The sequence below is a fragment of the Mytilus galloprovincialis genome, chromosome 10, assembly GCF_965363235.1.
Source record: "Mytilus galloprovincialis chromosome 10, xbMytGall1.hap1.1, whole genome shotgun sequence".
In the NCBI taxonomy this organism is placed as follows: Eukaryota; Metazoa; Mollusca; class Bivalvia; order Mytilida; family Mytilidae; genus Mytilus; species Mytilus galloprovincialis.
In genome coordinates, this window is record NC_134847.1 from 30,774,753 (window position 1) to 30,796,853 (window position 22,101).

Consider the following 22,101-nt stretch of genomic DNA (forward strand, 5'->3'; position numbering starts at 1 on the left):
TGTCAAACTTACATATACAATAATTTGAATTAAATTAAAACTCATCAAAGACAAATTTATCAGTAGATAACACATATACCAACATAGATATGTTCCTTAGACCTATGTTTAAATAACACATTATATCAAGTTAGTACAATAATGACATACTTATTTATATGTTTAGATACATATGTGATGAATTCTAATTATTTTCAGAAATCTTAAATACATATGTGATGAATTCTAATTGTTTTCAGAAATCTTATATACATATGTGATGAATTCTAATTATTTTCAGAAATCTGATATACATAATTATGTGATGAATTCAAATTATTTTCAGAAATTTCACGTCAGTCCCTTTATGTGGTCTTTTCATAATAAACTTTCACTTGAACAGGATTTGATACGACCTCGAGTGACACATATAGAATGTCTTTCAAGGTTTTTAAGTAACGTTAGTATTCATCAAATATACAACCAAATTATACGCTTGACATTACATTCTAAAAAGGAGGTTACTATAATGATAATAGATCATTTTAGATGTATCTAACATGTGTATTGTGTATTTTGAAAATGATGAGGAAAGCTAGTAAATAAAAATGAAAAGGTAAGGCATTTTAAAATAAAAAAAAAACAAAACACTACTTTACACGAGTCGCATTGTACCGAACGAAATGCGAAATTCTAAATATGCTTTTTAATAGGATGAGTCGAAACCGTTTATACTATTAATTCTGTTTATTAACAGGCCATAAGCTCATGACAGTACATCGTCAGCATATAACAAACAAGTAGACAAATATCTTAGTAAGCAATTCTCAATTTCTCATTTGAATTGTTCATATGTTTCATCTTGGTGTCTTGTAATGCAGATACGGTTTAGGTATTTCTCCTTGTTGAAGGCCGTAGGGTTGCCTAAAATTGCTTACGTCCTCTTTTTTTGAACTTTGATGTATAATCGCAATCATATCACATCTACTTTTGAAATCAGGAAACTGTATTTGATAGGAAATATAATCTTCTTAAAGAAATGTGACCCAAAATCGATCAAAACAGTTTGCAAGATTGTGTTCATGTGTCACCTGCAAAGAATACTACTGGATAACTAACATTATATCGGATCAAAGCTCAGCTGATCTTGTTTTGTAAACCGGAATGCAGAGTCTGACTATTAAGCTTATTGTTTTGACGGGTAATGTTGAATCAGACTCGTAAATTTGTACCTAATGATTGATGCAAGGTGATTAAACTATAGCAACATTTTATGCACGCGTATCTAAGTTTAAACACTATTGCCGTATCCCCCCTTCTGTTTTTATTATCCTGAATCGAATAGCATTCTGTTGGTCAAACTATAATTTCGAATAAAGGTTATTCAAATTTTCTTAAATATGTATTATCATACAATCATTTATTTGACCTTCAGTTAAACAGTGTACTGAGTGAACTCCGTTTCACCTTGTTTGATTTTTTAAATGAATGACGAAACTGACGTATTTTAACAAATCAAATTCCTTTATTATACAGTCAATAGTTTTTAAAACAAATTAGTTTGAATTATCTAAATGTCAAAGATTGTATCCCCGCTTTGAGTATATGTAACTTAGTTCAAAATATTTTTTTGCTTACATTGGGTAATTATAGATTACGTATGTTTACGTTTGAAGAACCGAATTAATTGGTGGCTGCTTAACGTCCAGCGGGAAATATTACATGCAAATAATTCTCATGAAATTTGAAAATGCATGTACCTTGTTTTGCACAAAAACGATAAAAGGTTTCAGTTTGTAAACTTGCTAGTTATATAGGTAATAGTTTACATCTCGGACAAATTCTTGCTTTCTGGTTTTTTTTTCAAACTGACAAGTCTTAAGCTTACTTTGAAAAGACGGGTGATCAGATCGACCACTGGAAGTCGATGCGAGATCGCTACCACGAGCTCAAGACCAGCGGTGTTGTTTATTAATACTTCATATTTAACAAACATCTTGAGATCGTATGTTCACATTAAATACATGTAGCAAAGTAAAAAGATATATTCGAGTCGTTGTTTGAAATTGACAGAAAAGAGTGCATCTGAGGAGTGCATAGTTTTTAGAATCAAGTGCTAAGCCTTACTCACAATATTATTGGTTAAACTAGACGAATATTCAAACAACATCAGAAAGATGTAGTTCAATTTCTTCTCAATCATAATTGACTGATAGCTGCATGTACATGTATTGATTTGACTTTACAAGGATTTTGCCGCAATTGTTTGTAAATCATATATCACTGATAAGGCTGCAGGTGTTGTTTTGATTTTAAAATACTAGGAGTTTACCGTCGAAGTGAATGACCTCAAACTTTTCAGTATTTAACATGATTTAAAAATAAATTGTACTTTATCACTGAATTTGCATATATATGTTAAATTATGGAATGATATAACTTAACATGCATGCCAAGGGTTGTTTGCCCATGCAAAGCGTAATAAAGTATAAACAATTTTAGATGAAAATAACGATGTGATGAAAAGATTTGAAAATGTAAATATCGCACACATTACGCATCAATTATATGATCATAGATTAGTTTGCTCATTCCGCTAGCTCTAAGTTGTGAATTTAAAAGTCAGGGGTTAAGATTGGGTTACCAGAATAGAAAATAATCTATAAGTAATATAAGTAATGCAGAATAAAGGACAACAAGTATAAAGAAAAGAGAAAAAAAGACAAAAACACAGAAAAAGAAGAAAAGGGCGGTATATATTAAGAATATAGAGAGCAATAGGGTTCAAATTGCAAAAAAAAAAAAATGTGAAAAAGGGTGTTGAAATATAAAGAATAAAGAATATCAGGCAAATATTATCAAAACTGAAGAAAATCATGGCTTTAAACATTAAAAATACAGAAATAAAGGACCCCTATTCAGACCGTAAGTCTCTTCTCAGGCAAACAACTCGTATGTATAAATTTGAAGCTATAATTACAATATTCATAACGGAATTGGCAAAATGACTATAATTCGATTTATACTGCACTCGTTCTATTTGAGCAGTCAAAATGTCATACACGGTCACTGACCTGATATCACTTTTCCTCATGAATATTTAAATAGAAATTGTCGAAATTATATTTAATTATTCATACGACCTTTTCAACCTGTTCTTGTTTCCAATGTAAACAACGATGCGTTTAACGACTCAAACTTTTTTTTTGCAATTTTTGGGAAAACATATTTCACTTATTAATATTTTTTTGTTTGCAACCTATAAATCATTATGTTTTATGTTTATTGATGATATTTTTGTCTGCAACGAATGCGCTCATCATTGATTGCGGTAATGATGTACATTTCATCGTGTTTTATATTTCTCCGTCTGTGTGATATGAGGCCTTTTTAAAGGGGGATTTTCCTAATATTTAAATCAAATAAATAACATTAACACAATAAACAACAATTGAAAATGTTTTTTTAGATTGCAGTATAAAGACAATAATATAGTGCATTGACTTGACATATCAACGATATAAGGATTCGGCCCGAAACGGGGAAAATGCTCGGCACAGCCTCGCATTTCCCCGTTTCTAAGCCTCATCCTTATATCGTTGATATGTCAAGTCAATGCACTATTATTGCCTATACATTTGGTTTCCTCAACTCTTGGTGTCGAGTGAACAGTTCTTAGAAGAAGAAAAACACGTGCACTGCGTGCTCAGAGTCAGATTGGTATAAGATGTCAATATACTATAAAACAATACACAAAAAGAAAAAATACAACTGCATACAGACAAACAACACTACAGCATGAGCACTATATAAAATATTCTTACATAGTACAGACACTGAATTTAACGGGTTAATACAATTTTCAAGCACACATATCCCTTTTTAGCCTATCTAGACTGTGCGAATTAAAAAAATATATAATAAAGTTTTATTTTTCTTCCTGCAAATCATAAATTTTATAATATAGGGTTATTGCATGAATATTGGGGAATATTGTCCCGAGTAGAATTTTATATTGCACGAGCTTGCGAGTGCAATATATGTTCTACGAGGGACAATATTCCCCCATATTCATGCAATAACCCTTTTATTGTATAGCAATATAATATTTGAAAGTAAAAAATGGTTTAAACTAAGATTTTGTCGTTGATGACGTCATGAATTTTGATGATTTATTGCACTAGTGCAATATTATCAGATTATCATATACTTAGACTTAATAACATATAATTTTTACTGTATGATAATAACATCAAATTAACGTAAACTCCATATTTTTCGAATTGGGGCTTAGCGGGCTGATATGAAAAGTTTATCACATGCTTCGATTGTTATCACATGCCTTTCCGTAACGTTATCACATGGCATTCCGGTGATACTCGGTAAATTCCGGAAATTACACTCAGTGCTACGTTTTCAGTGAAAAACTTTACAAAGTAAACTAAAGTGTACAAAACAATTATTTGGATACTGGAAAGAATATTATTGTGTAAAGTAATAAAAAAAACAAAAAAACAATGCTAAATAAAAGCATTTATTAATCTGTTATTTTTCTCCATTGTTGAAGCATATGATGAAAAGATCATATTAACATGGCATTTTTATAAAAGGGTTATTGCATGAATATTGGGGAATATTGTCCCGAGTAGAATTTTATATTGCACGAGCTTGCGAGTGCAATATATGTTCTACGAGGGACAATATTCCCCCATATTCATGCAATAACCCTTTTATTGTATAGCAATATAATATTTGAAAGTAAAAAATGGTTTAAACTAAGATTTTGTCGTTGATGACGTCATGAATTTTGATGATTTATTGCACTAGTGCAATATTATCAGATTATTACATAGCATTTTTCATATCACATGTATTATCAGCCCTAGGTTCTATATCAGCCCAAGAGCCGCATGGCTCGAGGGCTAATATTGACCGAGGGCTGATAATACATGGGATATGAAAAATGCCATGTTAATATGATCTTTTCATCATATGCTTCAACAATGGAGAAAAATAACAGATTCATATGTTGATCCTTTTACGTGGTTCCAAAATAGAAGTTCAAAGATTAAAAAGTTCACGGACGTCGTACCCATGATTTAGTACATTCGATATGAAATTTTTCTATCATATGTCTCAACAAAGAGGGAAAATATTTTAATATGGACGAATCGATAAAAAAAAAAAATGATTCAACAATATACATAATGAACACTGTTTGGAAGAGTCAACTTTTTAAAAGTAACTACTTTCTAAATTATGTTTGAAACTTTTAATAAATGCTTTTATTTAGCATTGTTTTTTTGTTTTTTTTTAATTTTTATTACTTTACACAATAATATTCTTTCCAGTATCCAAATAATTGTTTTGTACACTTTAGTTTACTTTGTAAAGTTTTTCACTGAAAACGTAGCACTGAGTGTAATTTCCGGAATTTACCGAGTATCACCGGAATGCCATGTGATAACGTTACGGAAAGGCATGTGATAACAATCGAAGCATGTGATAAACTTTTCATATCAGCCCGCTAAGCCCCAATTCGAAAAATATGGAGTTTACGTTAATTTGATGTTATTATCATACAGTAAAAATTATATGTTATTAAGTCTAAGTATATGATAATAGAATTTATTGCACGCTTACTTTTGGTTACTTTCTGTTGGAAATATTATATTGCTATACAATAATAGCACTTATTATCGTATAAGCATTGACTAATTGAATTGCAGTACAATGAATGGTCAAGAAGAACCGATACCGAAAGTTACCGAAGATAAGACATCGAAAGTTACCGAAGATAAGACACAGAGAGTTACCGAAGAAAAGACACAGAAAGTTACCGAAGATAGTATTTTACCTCAAGTCTACAAAAGGCGTTGGATTATACTTTTTCTGTTCTCATTTGTTTCATTAACTAACAACTTCCAATGGTTGCATTTAAACATAATAGGAGATGTTTTACTTAACTATTACAATGCCAGTTTACCAGAGGACAAATTTCAGCAGGAGACTGCTCTTGACTGGCTTTCTATGGTGTACATGCTAGCGTATATACCACTTATCTTTCCATCGACATGGCTTCTAGACAAAAAAGGACTGAGGGTTGTGATTATTTGCGGCAGTTTCCTGAATGCAGTTGGCGCTTGGATTAAAGTAGCATGTGTTAACCCCGATCGTTTTGCGTTATTGATGTTCGGTCAGTCTGTTTGTTCGGTAGCTCAGATTTTTATACTTGGTATCCCGGCGAGACTTGCAGCAATATGGTTTGGTCCAAACCAAGTATCCACAGCAACATCTTTAGGTGTATTTGGTAACCAGGTATATTATTTAACATTGCTTTAAATTAATAACTGTGTTCAAATAGACTATATGAGAAACAAATCAAAGACGATTTCTTCACTTTTTCTATCGTGAACTTTCAACATTCATGTAACATCACCCAAGCCAACAAAAAATGATAATATATGTACGAGTATACAATTTGCAGGTGATTGTGTTTCCGTAAAAAAAATCGTTAGTAGAGAGTGTCTGCTTGCAAGAAAGTACTTAACTTAAGATCATTATGTCACCTCTTTTGAATAGCATAATTTTGTAGACACCGTTTAGACATCATTTTTTAAAGCCTAGAATACCTTCAAATTTTTCTGTAAAAAACACGGACTATTTGTCTAAAAACCCGGACGAATTCACAGTTGCTCTCGAAAAAAATCGGACAATAATATCAAACACTGATTTTTTTTTTTATTAAATACAAGGAAATTGAGCTTCTTTGTTGATCAAAACATATATCATAATTCAATATAAGATGGGTATTAATGTTAAAAACTGTTATAATTACGAAATTTATCGCATGTTTTATCACTCGAAAAAGCCCGAACTACACTCGAAAAAAATGGACCAAAAAACCGGACACTATACCTACCGTGATTATGATGTCTTTATAAACAATTCTTGCTCTAAATTTGGCACCCGTCGTGTTGCTCACGGTTGTCATAACATTTTGCGCTCTTAATGAGCACCCATCGTGTGGTTAATAGAAATTTTAAATTCGATACCACGTCAAATTAAACAGTATAGATTACAATTACTATTTTATATTGCCATCTTTTTAGATTGGTGCAGCTGTTGGCTTTTTACTACCTCCGCTCCTGGTAAAATATAGTCCCGACATAGATCTGGTCAGCAGCCAATTATATACCTTGTTTTATATTGGTGCTGGTGTCACAACGGTTCTCTTTTTACTTGTTTTAGTTAGTAAGTAAAGCTATTAAAACAACAACTTTCTGTCCCTGTTCAATGTCTCTGAACACATTTAAAACCAACATGATGTTGTTTATTTCTTCCGTGATAATTATATTACATTGGCGTGTTGTTACGAGGAGAAGAGGAGTGAGGTGAAGTTTCCGTCCGAAATAAAAACACCAATTTTAACTTGTTTGCGTTTGACATTTGACATATTCCATACGCTGATGTGTATTCTAAAAATTTGTTAACAAGTTTAATTAAGGGAATGGTTGCATATGAAAAACAAATTTATACATATAGAAGAAGAACGGGCAGATCATATCGCATTCAAGTGTATAAATCGTTGTATTCTTTATTTCTAAATGATAAGATAAAAATTAATTCAGGTACATGTAATCACATATGTTGTGTCAATAAAAAAAAATGCAAAAGTCTTTACTTATGGAGCGAGTGAATTTCTTCTGCCGACTGCAATGATGATTATTAGCACGAGTTCTAAATAATGATAGCGATTTCTATTACATTGACGCTTTTGCAGTAATGCGACTTTTTTTAATCACACAAAAAAAAAAAAATGCAACATCCACCAAAGAACAATTTAGGTCTCACTTTTTGAAAAGGATAGAAAATAAAAACAAGATATATAGATTAATAAATCAGTTTGGGATACATATTGTACAGGAAGTAACAAAGATAATAGACTTCTTTCTACTGTTGTAGTTTTTAAGAAAGAACCACCACAACCACCAAGTAGAGCTCAGTGGTTAGCAGTAAGAAATGCTGCCAGTCAACATTACGGTAAATCCCTGCTGAGACTACTAAAAAACAGAGGGTTTCTTTTACTGGTATTAACTTATGGTAGGTAAGTTTATTAGAATTGCTGTCGCTGTTTAAACAAACCGCCAGCTTAAAAGTTACACGCCGGAGCCTATATTTTAATTTAAAAAAAAAAAACAATGGAAAAAAATATTACAGAGTTTAGGGAGCTACCATTTGATTTTTATGGGGGGGCTAGGATGAAAAATTTTGTCCTGCATTTTTTTTTTAGCTGTAATCTCTGTCCTGCCTTTTTATTTTTCACTCTGTTCGGTCCTGCCTTTTTTTTTTTTAGTTTATCCTGACTTTTTTTACCTAAATTGTCGTCCTGACTTTTTTTTTGCAAGTGTCTCATCCTGCCTTTTTTTTTTACTCAAAACTCCTGTCCTGCCTATTTTTTTCAAATTTCATCCTAGCCCCCCCCCATAAAAATCAAATGGTAGCTCCCTTAACACAGATTATTTGAAAAAAAAACCAAATTGATCTTATTGCCAATGAGCCAATTTTCCACAGAGAAACTTGAAGAATTCGAATCAGTTTTCAAAAATAAAATAAAAGATGTACGAAAATCCAAAAAGATGAAAATTAACGCCGTTGTCAAAAGCACTCTTCAAATTCCTCAACATATTTAAGATATATATTTATTTATATGAATATATTTTTAAACATTCTAGAATGTACTTTTAGGGATAAACACAGGATCCTACTACGCCATAGCAACATTACTGAATCCCGTCGTTTTGCATTATTATCCGGTATGTACTTTTTACCTTTAAAAACCTTATTGATTTTTCTGATAATTAATTTTACGAATTTATAAAAAATATAGTTTTGCTAGAAAGACTCATCCGTTGTGTGTCTGTCCCAATCAAGAAGCTTACAATTCAGTGATTTTCATTCGTTGTTGTTTGCCATGTTTTTTTTTTTATTTCGTGAAGCAGAAATCAGACCTTTAGTCTAGCTTCTCTTTGGAATTGCGACACATTTTTGTAAATGCCGGGGCTTTCATATGTAGCTACAATGTATATGGTATGGTTTTTGCTCATTCTTGAAGATTGTATAATCATTTCTAGTCATTAATTAGATCATACTTTGGTTACCAGTGGATAGTGCACATTTGGCCATCACACTACATGTCTTTATTTCTACCCGAGTGGCCAACTATAAAAGCAGGTCAAACAACCGACCAACTCCATTGATGAGTCATACTGTCATTCCGTTTGTCAGTCTGTCCGTCCGAAATACATTGAGTAGTTTTTCGTCAATGTTTGTCTTCACTTCTATGTCAGCGAATAGTTTAGTATTTGGTTAGGAGCTCGATGATGTTAGGTTTTAGCGTATAAGCCGGCAATAATTACATCTACCGCATCATCATGCATCCACTTGCTGTTTCCTTCAATTTTTAAATTTTACAATACTCATTGATCAAAGACAATTTTCGTCAAAGTTTGCGTGGGTTAAATGGAAAGGGATGAGTTGCATTTGGTATGGAGCTTGATAATGCTGAGTTGTAGAATTTTCATCCTCAATCATTATCGATGTCAGTATTTTTTCAGTAAAATTGAACAGAGTTTGGGAAATCAGCATCAGTTTGACTTTGTACAAATATAACCTCAATCGATGCAACGCAGTGACATGCCATGTTATGTTCTTGTAATGCTATATATATTTTCTGCAAGAATAAAAACTCGAATATGTGAATACTGCTGTTCAATAATTGGTTATCAAAAAAGTCCATGTGTATTTTCCACTAATAATTATTTAGGGTCACCAAAAAGAAGCTGGAGAAATAGGATTAACAGTTGTTATAGCTGGAATAGTAGGAGCTATACTAGCTGGAGTATGGCTTGATAAAACTAAAACTTTCAAGTAAGAATATCATCTCAGGGGTTATGAGCAATACATTTAAATCCAAACCCAATATACCAGTGTGTAGGCTTTGCTTTCAAGGACCTAACAGCACAACACAACACTTAATAGTTCTACCTTTAGTTCTGGTAATGTTTACACCAGCAAATGAAATTCCTGCCTACACATTTTTGAATGTGTGTATAATTTCGACTTAACCAGAGGATCCCGAACGGGCATTTTAAAATTAGAACGGAACGTTTTCAGGTCCATGTAAGAGAAATGTAGACACAGGATCTGTATTTAATCAGATTCAGTAGATGATAATAATTCACATAATATTTATATAAAAAAATAACATATTTACAATCAGACATGCAAGGCCACAGTTATATAGACAAGTCGGGTTTTTACACACTGTGACACAGTGGAAAATTTGTTTTGTTGGCTTACTGACTCATTTACAATTATGTACGTATGGAATTACATCTCTTTTCATTTTTTGAACATATAAAACATACAACAAGATAGGCTTGAGATAAGTGATAAAATGTAGTTCTAATTCTTTATCTGTTTATCGCAGGGGGACAACTGTTGGTATATATTTGCTGTCGTTAGCTGGTATGGTGGCATTTACTTTCACATTGAATGTAAACTTACTATGGGTAGTATATCTATGTGCTGGAATATTAGGGTATGTATTTTCAGTTTGCTATTAGTTCCGCTTCAAGTTAAGCGGCAGGATACCATCAGCTATGAAATAAATGTAGAGATCTTTTGTCTTTCACAAGAGGACTGTAAAGGGTGACTTGCTTTGAGAACTGATTACGTTTTTTGTAGAGAAAACAAGTGTGGACACATATGAGTGTGGATAGTATGTTTGGATGTTTGACAGTGTCTTATGACAAAAGGAGTTCTATGTTTTTTTCCTATATGGTGTTAGTAACTGTCTTGCACGGTGACAACAGAACTGAGCATTATGAGTGTTATTTATTTAATATTTTTTTTTTCTGTTCAAGACGGGCATGGAGGAGACAGTAATTACATTAGCTACCAAATTATTATGATGGAATATGTTCTACATCTTTGATTTTGGATACATTTTGTAGCTAGGAGAGCAACACATAATAGGTTCATTTTAGATTATATCTAGATTTGAGAACATGATATAAGGAACCTGTAACCCAGTGGTTGTCGTTTGTTTTATGTGTTACATATTAGTTTTTTTGTTTATTTTTTAACATAAATAAGGCCATTAGTTTTCTCGTTTGAATTGTTTTACATTGTCATTTCGGGGCCTTTTATAGCTGATTATGCGGTATTAGCTTTGCTCATTGTTTATGGCCGTACTGTGACCTGTAGTTGTTAATTTCTGTGTCAATTTGGTCTCTTGTAGAGAATTGTCTCATTGGCAATCATACCACATCTTTTTTTATATGTATTTGCTTACTTTTGGTATGGTTCTATTTATATTACTTTGTGGTGGATCGTCAGTATTTTTGTTTGTTAAAATGTCGAATTGTTCCTCAGATTAGAATACATTTATTGGTTTTTAGTAATGACAATGCCTGACATGATGCTTGGGGCTAGATGAGCTAGGAAGTAAACTTCTGTGCTGATTTATATCAATTCTTTGATTATATCTCCTCCAAAGCTGGTGAAGCAAAGAAAAATTTTGACCAATTTAAAAATGATTTCACCAAAAGAACCTTTGTGAACATGCTCCAAAGAATCGTAACTGCTCCATAAGTAATCTGATAGAATTTCAAGCATGTCAAGCAGATATTATCAACATCTACTTAATTAGTCTTAATATGTCTAAATATCAAAAAAGTTATAGTATTCAAAAGGTATTGCAAAATTATTCCTTTTCAGTTTTTGTTTTGTTATATGGATACAAATATAAGTGATACATGTACCAATACAATATTTGTTGTGGTATAAAAGTGTAGTAATTAACATTTACTCTAACAATGTTAATTCACACAAATTAAGAAATAAACAAATGAATGGAACAGATGCTCTGCAGGGCACAGCTTTATACGACCGCAGAGGTCGAACCCTGAACGGTTGGGGCTAGTATGGACACAACATTCAAGCTGGATACAGCTCTGAATTTGGATTGTGATTAAAAAGTTGACACAGCTTAGGTTTCTGACACAGAATGAATGTGGTCTAATGAACTTAAAATATTTTTTTTGCTTTTGAGCAATTCACCAAGCTGTTGAATATTAATCCTTTCAAAAAAAATATACTTGAAGAAATTTTCTTTTTAATTTCTGAAATCTGAAATGAGAAAAATTGACCCCCGTCTCCCCCAAATTTTTTTTCACCTCCCCCTTTCCCTTATTCCAAAAATGATCTCTATTCAAATTTCTACTGAAGTTTGCAACAATAACTACTCATTTAAATACATCATAAAATATTAAAATTTAAAATGTCATACAGTCATGGTGATGATGCCCCCGCTAGCATATAACATTATAAAGGGACATAAATTAAGAACTGTAAAAGTGAAGCTGCCAAAAATTGAACTGAAACCAAGTTTAGAGGTAATAAGCGTTACACATATATACACATTTCACTAAATTGAGTTGAGATAAACTTAAGTTAAGAGAACAGAAAGTAAATAATTCTTCAATTTTTCCACTTGTAAAAGGGCATAACCCTAGAATGATAATCAAAGTGCTTGTAATCACTGAATCGTTATTAAAGACTGCTTTAATTTATCAGTTGGTAGTAAAGTGAATTTTGCATTGTATATTGTATTATATAGCATTGATTTGAGTTGATTCAACTACCATTCTGGACAAAGACAGATAACTCCAATTTTCAAAGAAGATTTCATAAAGCATTGGTTTTAGGTAATTCAACAACCATTCTAGACAAAGAAAGATAACTCCAATTTATTGTCTTGAATCTACAAAAATGCTTGTTTTTGGCCCTTAATTCCTAGACTGTTTGCCCCATAACCCACAAAATACACCCCAACCTTCTACTTATGGTATTAAACATTGCGGTACAATTTCAGAACAATTGAAATACTTATACACAACTTTTTGTACTGACACTAGATTAATGCTTGTTTTGGGCACCTTTGGAACCCTTATTCCTACACCTTTGGGACCATAACCCCCAAAATCAATCCCAAGCTTCCTTTTGTGTTTATATAAACATTGTGTTATAATTTTATTGATTTCTTTTTACTTATACTAAAGTTATTGTTAAGGGAGAAATCCGTTTGCGCCAAAAATGCGTCCTTTTGCGCCACAACTTTTTTTTCTCTAATGCTACGTTTGCGCCACCTGTTTTTAAAATTGCATGGTATCATTTGCGCCAAAAATAAAACATACAATTGCACCAATAAGAAGAAAAATTACATCCCTAGTTTCTCCTTTATTCGGACCTGGAACCGGCAGTTTACACGGCAAATGTTTCCTTTTCTGAAACATACTTTCTTCTTACTCCTGTTGCATGGGTATTTCCAAATTTATTGTATGTAGTAGCTTGTAACTTGCCTTTATTGTCCAAAAAGACAAACATTGAAGGATGAAATGCATAAAACAGTTCATAATAATTTCTGATGAATGCTCCATTACTGGTACGTTTTGCGGTAGATAAGAATTTCAGCCCATACGTGTGGTTGGAACAAAGCGCTGTGTCATCAACATATGTGGCTAAAACATAATCAGCAAAAGCTTCTATTTTCTTTCTCTGTTGGCATATCTTGTAATAAATATTCAGAAAGCAATAAGTTTTCTTCTCTCTCTGTACATTGACTGTCTAATGCATTTCAAGTCATTTCTCTCCAGATTCTCATCTTCATGGTGAAATATCTCCGAACATATGATACTTTTAAAGCCAAAAATAAGAATAAATATTAATCATTGATATTTATGATAGATATGTGTACAGGTAAATTGGCGCAAATGAGTTCCAAATATTGGCGCAATTGATACATTTGGAAAAACAAAATTTGGCGCAAATGATACCCCTGAAAAACAGTTATTAGCACAAAAGGACTGCTGCCCTGAAAACCATCCGTCTTCGGACGACGCTGACGATGACGACAGGATACCAATTTACCACCGCAAAAATTTCTGTGGTAGTATAAAAAATTCAAACATGTACAAATGTACAATGAAATATAGTTTTAGAAATCGATTAGGCTAGATAGGCCTTATAATTTTTTTAGAGAAAATTCATTGAATGAACACTTTTTTTTTAACAAAATAAAAAAAAAATCTATAGCCTCGCTATAATGGCATTTAGTTTTCAAAAAGTAGTTTAGTCTGTCACTATTTTTATAATGCTTTGCATGAAATGCAGTTTTTGTATAATAAAAAAACGTTCCTTTCTTAATCTTTTTTCGTTGACGTAGATTTTTCATGACTGGTTACTTGCCTGTAGGGTTTGAAATTGCTGCAGAAATTACCTATCCAGAATCAGAGGGTACATCATCCGGGCTTTTAAACGCTTCAGCACAGGTAATATGTTCAGAAGTATTTTCTAAATGATTGATATACTGTTTTTTTTTTTTTTTTAAATAGAACCGTATGTTGCGTAATGTTTGTGCAGGAGATTCTTACACTGCCAATGCAATTGGTCTCAATGTTTTTGAAAGTAGTGCGACTCGGACATTTTCACTCTATTATTTGTTTTGAACGAACTAAAAAACAAGGAAAACAAGTTCATCAATTTTAATACGCTTATATATTGACAGTTGCTTACGGAAGCGTATTAGCACGCAAACATTTGCGATATAACGCAAACCTTTGCGTTATAACGCAAACATTTTTTTTTTATCTTATTTCTTATTCAAGATCCAAAGGAAACCGTAGTTATTAATGGAGGAGGCTGTAAATACAAAAATTTATCACCTTTGTAGTAATTGCAAAGTAAAATGCTTGAATAATTAGATCATATCAATGACTAATAATGAGCAGAATAATATAAGAAGATATGATATGAGTGCCAATAAGAAAACTCTCCATCTAAGTCACTATTCGTAAAAGTAAAGTTTAACCATCATAGGCCGAATTACGGTCTTCAACACGGAGCATTGGCTCACACTGAACAACAAACTATAAAGGTCCCCAAAAACGATATCCATGTTTCTACTAGTATATATATTACAAAGACAATTGAGTAAATTGAGGTTATACCTAAGAAAAAAATCAACCCTGGTAATATAGCTATAACCGAATATAAATATACTTCCAAAGTAAGCTCTCGTTTGAGAACTGTGTAAAGTAGGTTAGATTCAAACAAGCTACCCTTTGTCAATAAATGTATAGAATGAAGATGTTTTATTAATAAAATTATGTTCTCTCTATTCAAATTGCTACCCAAGCATCTTAAAAATACTTCATTATATTGAAATGAAAATTCAATGACTTTCTATCAAAGAATCTTGATCATATTCTGAGATTTAAAAAAAATGTTTCCTTATTAATAATTCATTTTAAAGCAGAATGATCATTTTGTCTATTTGACTTGGAGGTTGGTTTCACAATTGTATGACATTATTTTTGATCTTTCAATTTTAATATGACTATATACTAAACTATATCTATTTTCTTGTTAAATTATATACTTTTCTGATGCACAAATCAGTCTTAATTTATGTATAATTGCACTTCAATTATTCCATTATTCCTATGCATATTTATTATAATGATTTGGCCTTGTATGTATGTTTCTTTTTTTATCTACTAGTAAATCACATCCGAAATGAATGACAGACGGACATATATACAAAACTTAATGAATAATTGAAATCAAGATATTTGCGTTAAATTGCAAATGTTTGCGTTGTAACGCAAAGGTTTGCGTTAAACGCAAAAGGTTTGCGTTGTAACGCAAAGGTTTGCGTTATATCGCAAAGGGTTTGCGTTACAACGCAAAGGTTTGCGTTATAACGCAAAAGGTTTTCGTTACAACGCAAAGGTTTGCGTTATAACGCAAAGGTTTGTGATAAACGCAAACATAGGAAGAAAAATAAAAAAAAAAAAAATGTGTGGCGCTAATACGCTTCCGTAGTTGCTTGTGGTATATAGGCTTTATATACTGTAAGTGATAGAGGCACATTACAATATAAAAAAGAAGATGTGGTATGATTGCCAATGAGACAACTATCCACAAAAGACCAAAATGACACAGACATTAACAACTACAGGTCACCGTACGGCCTTCAACAATGATGAAAGCCCATACCGCATAGTCAGCTATAAAAGGCCCCGATAAGACAATGTAAAACAATTCAAACGAGAAAACTAACGGCCTTATTTATGTAAAAAAAATGAACGAAAAACAAATATGTAACACATAAACCAACGACAACCACTGAATATACAGGCTCCTGACTTGGGACAGGCACATACATAAATAATGTGGCGGGGTTAAACATGTTAGCGGGATCCCAACCCTCCCCTCACCTGGGACAGTGGTATAACAGTACAACATAAGAACGAACTATAAAAATCAGTTGAAAAAGGCTTAACTCATCAGATGGACAAAAATATAAGTGGACGTGGCCGGATACCATGCTAAATAAAACCAAGGACTAAATAAACACATTTTACATTTGGTCTTGTTTATCTGGTTCCACCGCATGAAAGAACATGACTTTATTATCTTTTTCGAATGCCATGAAGTCAATTTAAAAAAAAAAAAATTCAATTATTGTAATATATAGCCATTACTGATTTACTATCCGAAATCTTCTTCTTCTTCAGCTTTTCGGAATCATTTTCACTATAAGCATGCGTGCAATGATGAATGAAGTCAGTATTTTTGGTGCTAATATTACACTCAGTTCATTTCTTCTTCTTGGAACTATTCTAACGGGTAAGTATTGTGATTTTTAATAATAATAAAAATGTTAAAATAACAGTCACGTTATGAAGTGTTCTTTTCGGTTTTTTTTTCTAATTTTTGTCGATACAGCTGTTTGTGAAGTTTTCGTTTTTCGGTAAGGGGACGATCATTTGATATTCTAGGGGGGGGGGGGGGGGGGGGGGTGGCAGGAGGATTTTGAAAATAGATAACTCAGCCATGATAATCACAAAAATAAATGGTTTGTTCAGTGGTAGTTTGAAAATAAATTACCTGACTGGCAATGTATTGAAAATAAATAACTCAGCAGGTCTAATCGAAAGTATGAGATGGCACCAGATTCTTCGTAAATCATCTTTTCCCCCAAAAAAATCGTGAAACAATTCCCAATTTTTTTTTAATAATAAAAGTATAAATATTATTTAAATATACTTGATATGTCTGAAAATTGGTTTTATTTAATTTGAGGTATCTTGTCTCAGGAAACCTAACCTCACTTTTATTTTAACATATTTTACATGCTTCATGTAGGAAATTTCAAAACTAAATGCTTGTCTCCATATCAAATTGTGTTCACAGCGAGTGCCTTGAAAGAAGCAAATTCTGTTTTCCCTCAGACGTAGCCCTGATTTTTCAGGATCAATGTTTCTTATTTATTTGTCTTTTGTTCATTGATTGCGCTTCTGTATTCTATTAGTGTTGCATTCCTTTTGTAGTCTAGTAATTTTGTTATGAACTTGATCACGAGTTTAAAAAAAAACCAGCAACCACAGACTTAACTATGTGAATTCCATTTTTACTTTATCATGTTTATCATGCACATTGGTCTTTTGATGTTGTCCCTAGAAACTTAAGTCTTACACTGAATTTATACATTTTGCTTTGAGACCAAAATATTGTCAAAAAATTATTAATACAAAACTTGCATTTTCAGATTATGAAAGGGTCTTTGGAACACTCAGAAAGCATGATTTTGCATCATTTGTTCTATAGCTTCTTGGGCCTTCATTGGCTCCAAAACCCTTTAAAAAAAAATTGTATGTTTTCGAATATCATAAATATAGTTGTGAAAATGAATAATCAGTCCCTTGCTTTAATTAAAATGAAAAATCTTGCTTCAATAGTGCAGAAAATGAATAATCTGTCCTCTTAGTTTACAAAAATAAATAACCGATCAAAAACAAATCCTCCTGGCCCCCCAGAATATCAAATGGTCGTCCCCTAAGTCTAGGTCGTTCCAGAAAAATTAAATTCCAAAAAGGTTCTTTAGACATACTAGTTTATAGCGTGTATTTTCATTTTCAAGCATTTAATCAGTACTGTTACTGGTTGACTGCTAAAGTATACATATTCACAACCAATCTAATTAAAAACCGATCTCTCATTGCTCCTGTTTCTGATATGTCGCGTGGGAGATCTAACGAAACCCGCTTTGAGGTCACATGTGAGTGACCTCGTAGGTGTGTCTTTTTCGACCAATGAAATTGAGTCTTCCACGATCTTGGAAGTTTAACGTAAGGCAAAGGGATGTAACTCATTTTATTTACGACGAAATTGTCAGTCATAATAATTCATCAACTTTTTTGATTGGCTTATTAATAGGTCGTTAACTCATTTGCATATCTTTATAAATTCATGACTTTTAGTTCACTCACATGTGACCTCAAAGCCGGTTTCGTTAGATCTCCCACGCGACATATCAGAAACAGGAGCGATGAGAGATCGGTTTTTAATTAGATTGATTCACAACCAGCTCAGAAGTTAGATCTCCTAGCTATAGCCTTTACTTTTTTTAGCTCATCTTTCTTAAACCTTAGTTCAAAATTAAAAATTATATAAAGATTAGGTTCCAACTTCATCAAGGAAAGGTGACCTAAAGTTGATTTGGTTATTTTTATATTACTAATAGGTCTGTCTAGGTCAAATATCTCCTCTAGTACTCATTTGATCGTTTTGGATTTTCCTATGAGTTTGTTTGTTTGGTTGTTGTTTTTTTTTGGGGGGGGGGGGGGCGGAAGAGGGGGGTATTTTAATGTTTTTGATCACACGCCATGGATTTGATTTGTTTGGCTTCGCTTATTTTATATACTTCTTTGTAAATTTAAAGCTAACACTTCATTTTTTCTCTTTATATAGCGTTTATTGGTGCTAATTTCAGACGACAGACTGCTGAAAAAGAGGTACGGTATATATCATATATCCGAGGTAAAATTTTGCACGCCTTTTATTTTGATTACAACACCATAGGAAATGATCTATTTCTTGGATTTAATGATCTAATCGAAACTCTTTAATTGTACATTATAATTTTTTTCTATTCTTTAAATTCCTTGATTTATTTTTAATTATATATATATATACATATGAAACCGAATTTCAATAAACGCAATACATTTTAATTTGCTAGTTTAATTAATTCAATACTAGAACTTACAAAAATAGTGGTTAAATTCAACTTAATATACAAAAAAAAAAAAAACCCACAGATGCCACACTCTCAAAATAACGGAACAGACAAGGCATGGTCTTTAAAGTGTCTAATAGAAGTTGACATATATTTATAACTTTTTGTTTTTTTATTCTTCATTTCAGAGAATTTCAAAAATAGATTTCCTAGATATCAACATCATTAAAACGAAAAACGATAAATACTCTGAATAAAAGGACAACATGTGTCATTAGATGTTTGCTGTTTGCGATGCATGATGCGATAACGATTTCGGAACAGTCTTCCATTATTGACCAAAAATATTACATATAATATATATATTAGTTTAAACAATATTTTATTCAAATAAATTGAATTGGATTGGGCAACAGGCATAGCCTATGTAAGCCCTCTCCACAAAACAAGGTACAATATATTACATTCAAACAAAGCAACACATTATTTATACACAAACAAAATGACAAAGCAGAATTATTTTTTTCAAATACCCCTTAGCTGACTGGAATGATGTTTCAAATAGTTAACTCAGATCAACGGTATGTCTATTTTTAAAATGCTTCAATTGTTAACTCACAAAATTAAGAAAAAATAAATTATGAAAAAAGTCTTAATATTCTAGGTGATAAGCTCCAGCATTGATTTGGAGGTCTCACATTAAATTAAATGGCCTCCAGTCAGCTATATAAAATAATAAATTTAATAACTCATTTTTAAAACAACATGTTTGATATATATATGAATATATACACTGTCATGCTGTTCTATGTCCCAATAAAAGTTTTTAATAAACAAGAAGATTTTCATTTAGTTTTTATAGTTTCACTTTCCCTTATTTCAGTAGTATTATGTCATCTCTCTTGATATAAAAATCCATAGTTGTCTCATCTCATTTTATAATAAATTTACTAGATGTTTTCCTCATTGATGTTTGACAAAGGAGACGAAAGATACTCGGGGACTTTCAAAAGTCCCTAAGTGGGAAAGAAACTGACAGCGCCATGGTAAAAATACAAATGTAACCTGTGACAATTCAGTAGCTGCCACTGATCGCATGTACATATAGAAAATAATAGTGCATTGACTTGGCATATCAACGATATAAGGATGAGGCTTAGAAAGGGGGAAATGTGAGGCTGTTTCGAGCCGAATCCTTATATCGTTGATATGTCAAGTTAATGCACTATTATTGTCTTTATACTGCAATCTAAAACAACCCAACATTTCAATTGTTGTTTAATGCGTTTAGGTTATTTATTTGATTTAAATATTGGGGAAAATCCCCTTTAAAAAGGCCTCATATCATGCTCGGGGAGAAATATACAACACAATGAAATGTACATTTTTACCTGTTGAAATCCACACTCGATGGTGAACGAAATCGTTTGAGTATGGACTTAAATATCAACCATAAGCATAAAACCATGAAAACATAATGATTAATAGGTTGCAGAAAAAAAAATATTAACAAAATTTAATGATATATGTTTTTCCAATAATTGCAAAAAAAAAACAAGGTTGAGTCGTTCCACGCATCGTTGTATGCATTTGAAACAAGAACAGGTTGAAGAGGTCGTATGAATAATTAAATATTATTTCGGCAACTTCTATTTAAATATTCATGAGGAAAAGTGATATCGGGTCAGTGACTGTATATGACATAGAAATATACAGTCAACACATTTTGACTGCTCAAATAGAACGAGTGCACTATAAAACAAAATATTTGGAACATATCGATAGACCAAAAGACAAGATTCTATTTAGTGCGGAACTATCAGTATAGGAAAGCTAAAAAAAAAAAAATGAAACATTTAAAGCGTCTTATTAATTTATTTCAGTTCATAATTTTCAGATCGGTTCATCTAAAATTTAATAAGAACTTTACACAATTGATATTGCATGCACTTCTATCTAATATACCTGTTCTGGAGTAATACGCAATATACATTTGTTTTTACGAAAATGTAACCAGTGTTGCTGTGTTTTTTGGTTCTGAGTCAGCACTAAATAAATCTGTTGTTTTGTACAATAATGCATGCAACGAGAAACAGGAACCATCTTAAATATTGAAGTTTCAAACATACCACACCAATCAACAACGTACAACTAATTCCTCTGGACTAAAAATATGTACATTCAAAGCAACAACAAACAATACAATTCATTTGGTCTCCAAAGTTTGTCTTTATTGATTCGGATAGAGCCCACTCAGACAAGTGCAAGGGGTCGTCTGAAACTTGCAATGAGGTGAGAGTTGTTTTGCTTAGCCTTGAAGGCATCAGCGGAATTTTTGAGATGAATAGTAATAACAGCGCTGTACCTGTGCTTTTTTGTGTGTGTGGTTTTTTTTGTGGTACATGTACTGATTTATGTCATGGATGAATACTGCATATCCTTTGTGTTTCTATAACCATGATAGATATGGTAGCTTACCTTGATATCGCGTACGACTAGTTTTTATTTGCCTGGTTCAGCTACATGTACCAACATGAGTACTAACCATGCAGAAGACAGAAAATGGGATGGCACGTAATTTCGAAAGCAATAAGCTTGCTTTATGGTGGAATTTGAGAGCAGTTACACGACAGTAATACCCAATGTACCGTAACGGGTTCAGGGATATGTTTATTGTTAATATTAAGATCGTTAAAAATACGAGGCTTATAATTTCTACGCCAGACATGCGTTTCGACTATACATGATGTAATGGAATTTTATACGACTGTCATTCAAGTGGGAGGTTTAGCTTGCAATAAAACCAGATTTAATCCACCATTTTTGACATAAGAATATTCCTGTACTGAGTTAGGAATATCATGTCAGTTGTGATTCATTCGTTTGATGTGTATGAGCTTTTGATTTTGTCATTTGATTACGGATTTTCTATTTTGAATATCCTTGGAGTTCAGTATTTTTGTAATTTTACT

The 22,101-nt window shown here is 32.2% G+C and overlaps 1 protein-coding gene across 1 annotated transcript; it reads left to right on the forward strand.

Annotated features, from left to right (window-relative positions):
• Positions 1-423: 423 nt before the first annotated feature.
• Positions 424-19,977, forward strand: LOC143047366 (choline/ethanolamine transporter flvcr2a-like). Its single transcript, XM_076220402.1, has 11 exons — positions 424-595; positions 5,709-6,297; positions 7,092-7,233; positions 7,945-8,082; positions 8,728-8,795; positions 9,806-9,909; positions 10,472-10,582; positions 14,270-14,375; positions 16,626-16,737; positions 18,862-18,905; positions 19,318-19,977. The coding sequence occupies exons 1-11, from the start codon at positions 588-590 to the stop codon at positions 19,384-19,386; spliced, it is 1,491 nt and encodes a 496-aa protein (XP_076076517.1). The 5' UTR covers positions 424-587; the 3' UTR covers positions 19,387-19,977.
• Positions 19,978-22,101: the final 2,124 nt, after the last annotated feature.

Bases quoted from the DNA above. Each gene is read 5' to 3' on its own strand.
- LOC143047366 (XM_076220402.1), top strand. The intron at 6,298-7,091 runs GTATATTATTTA...CCATCTTTTTAG, and splicing joins TAGGTGTATTTGGTAACCAG to ATTGGTGCAGCTGTTGGCTT. The intron at 9,910-10,471 runs GTAAGAATATCA...TGTTTATCGCAG, and splicing joins GATAAAACTAAAACTTTCAA to GGGGACAACTGTTGGTATAT.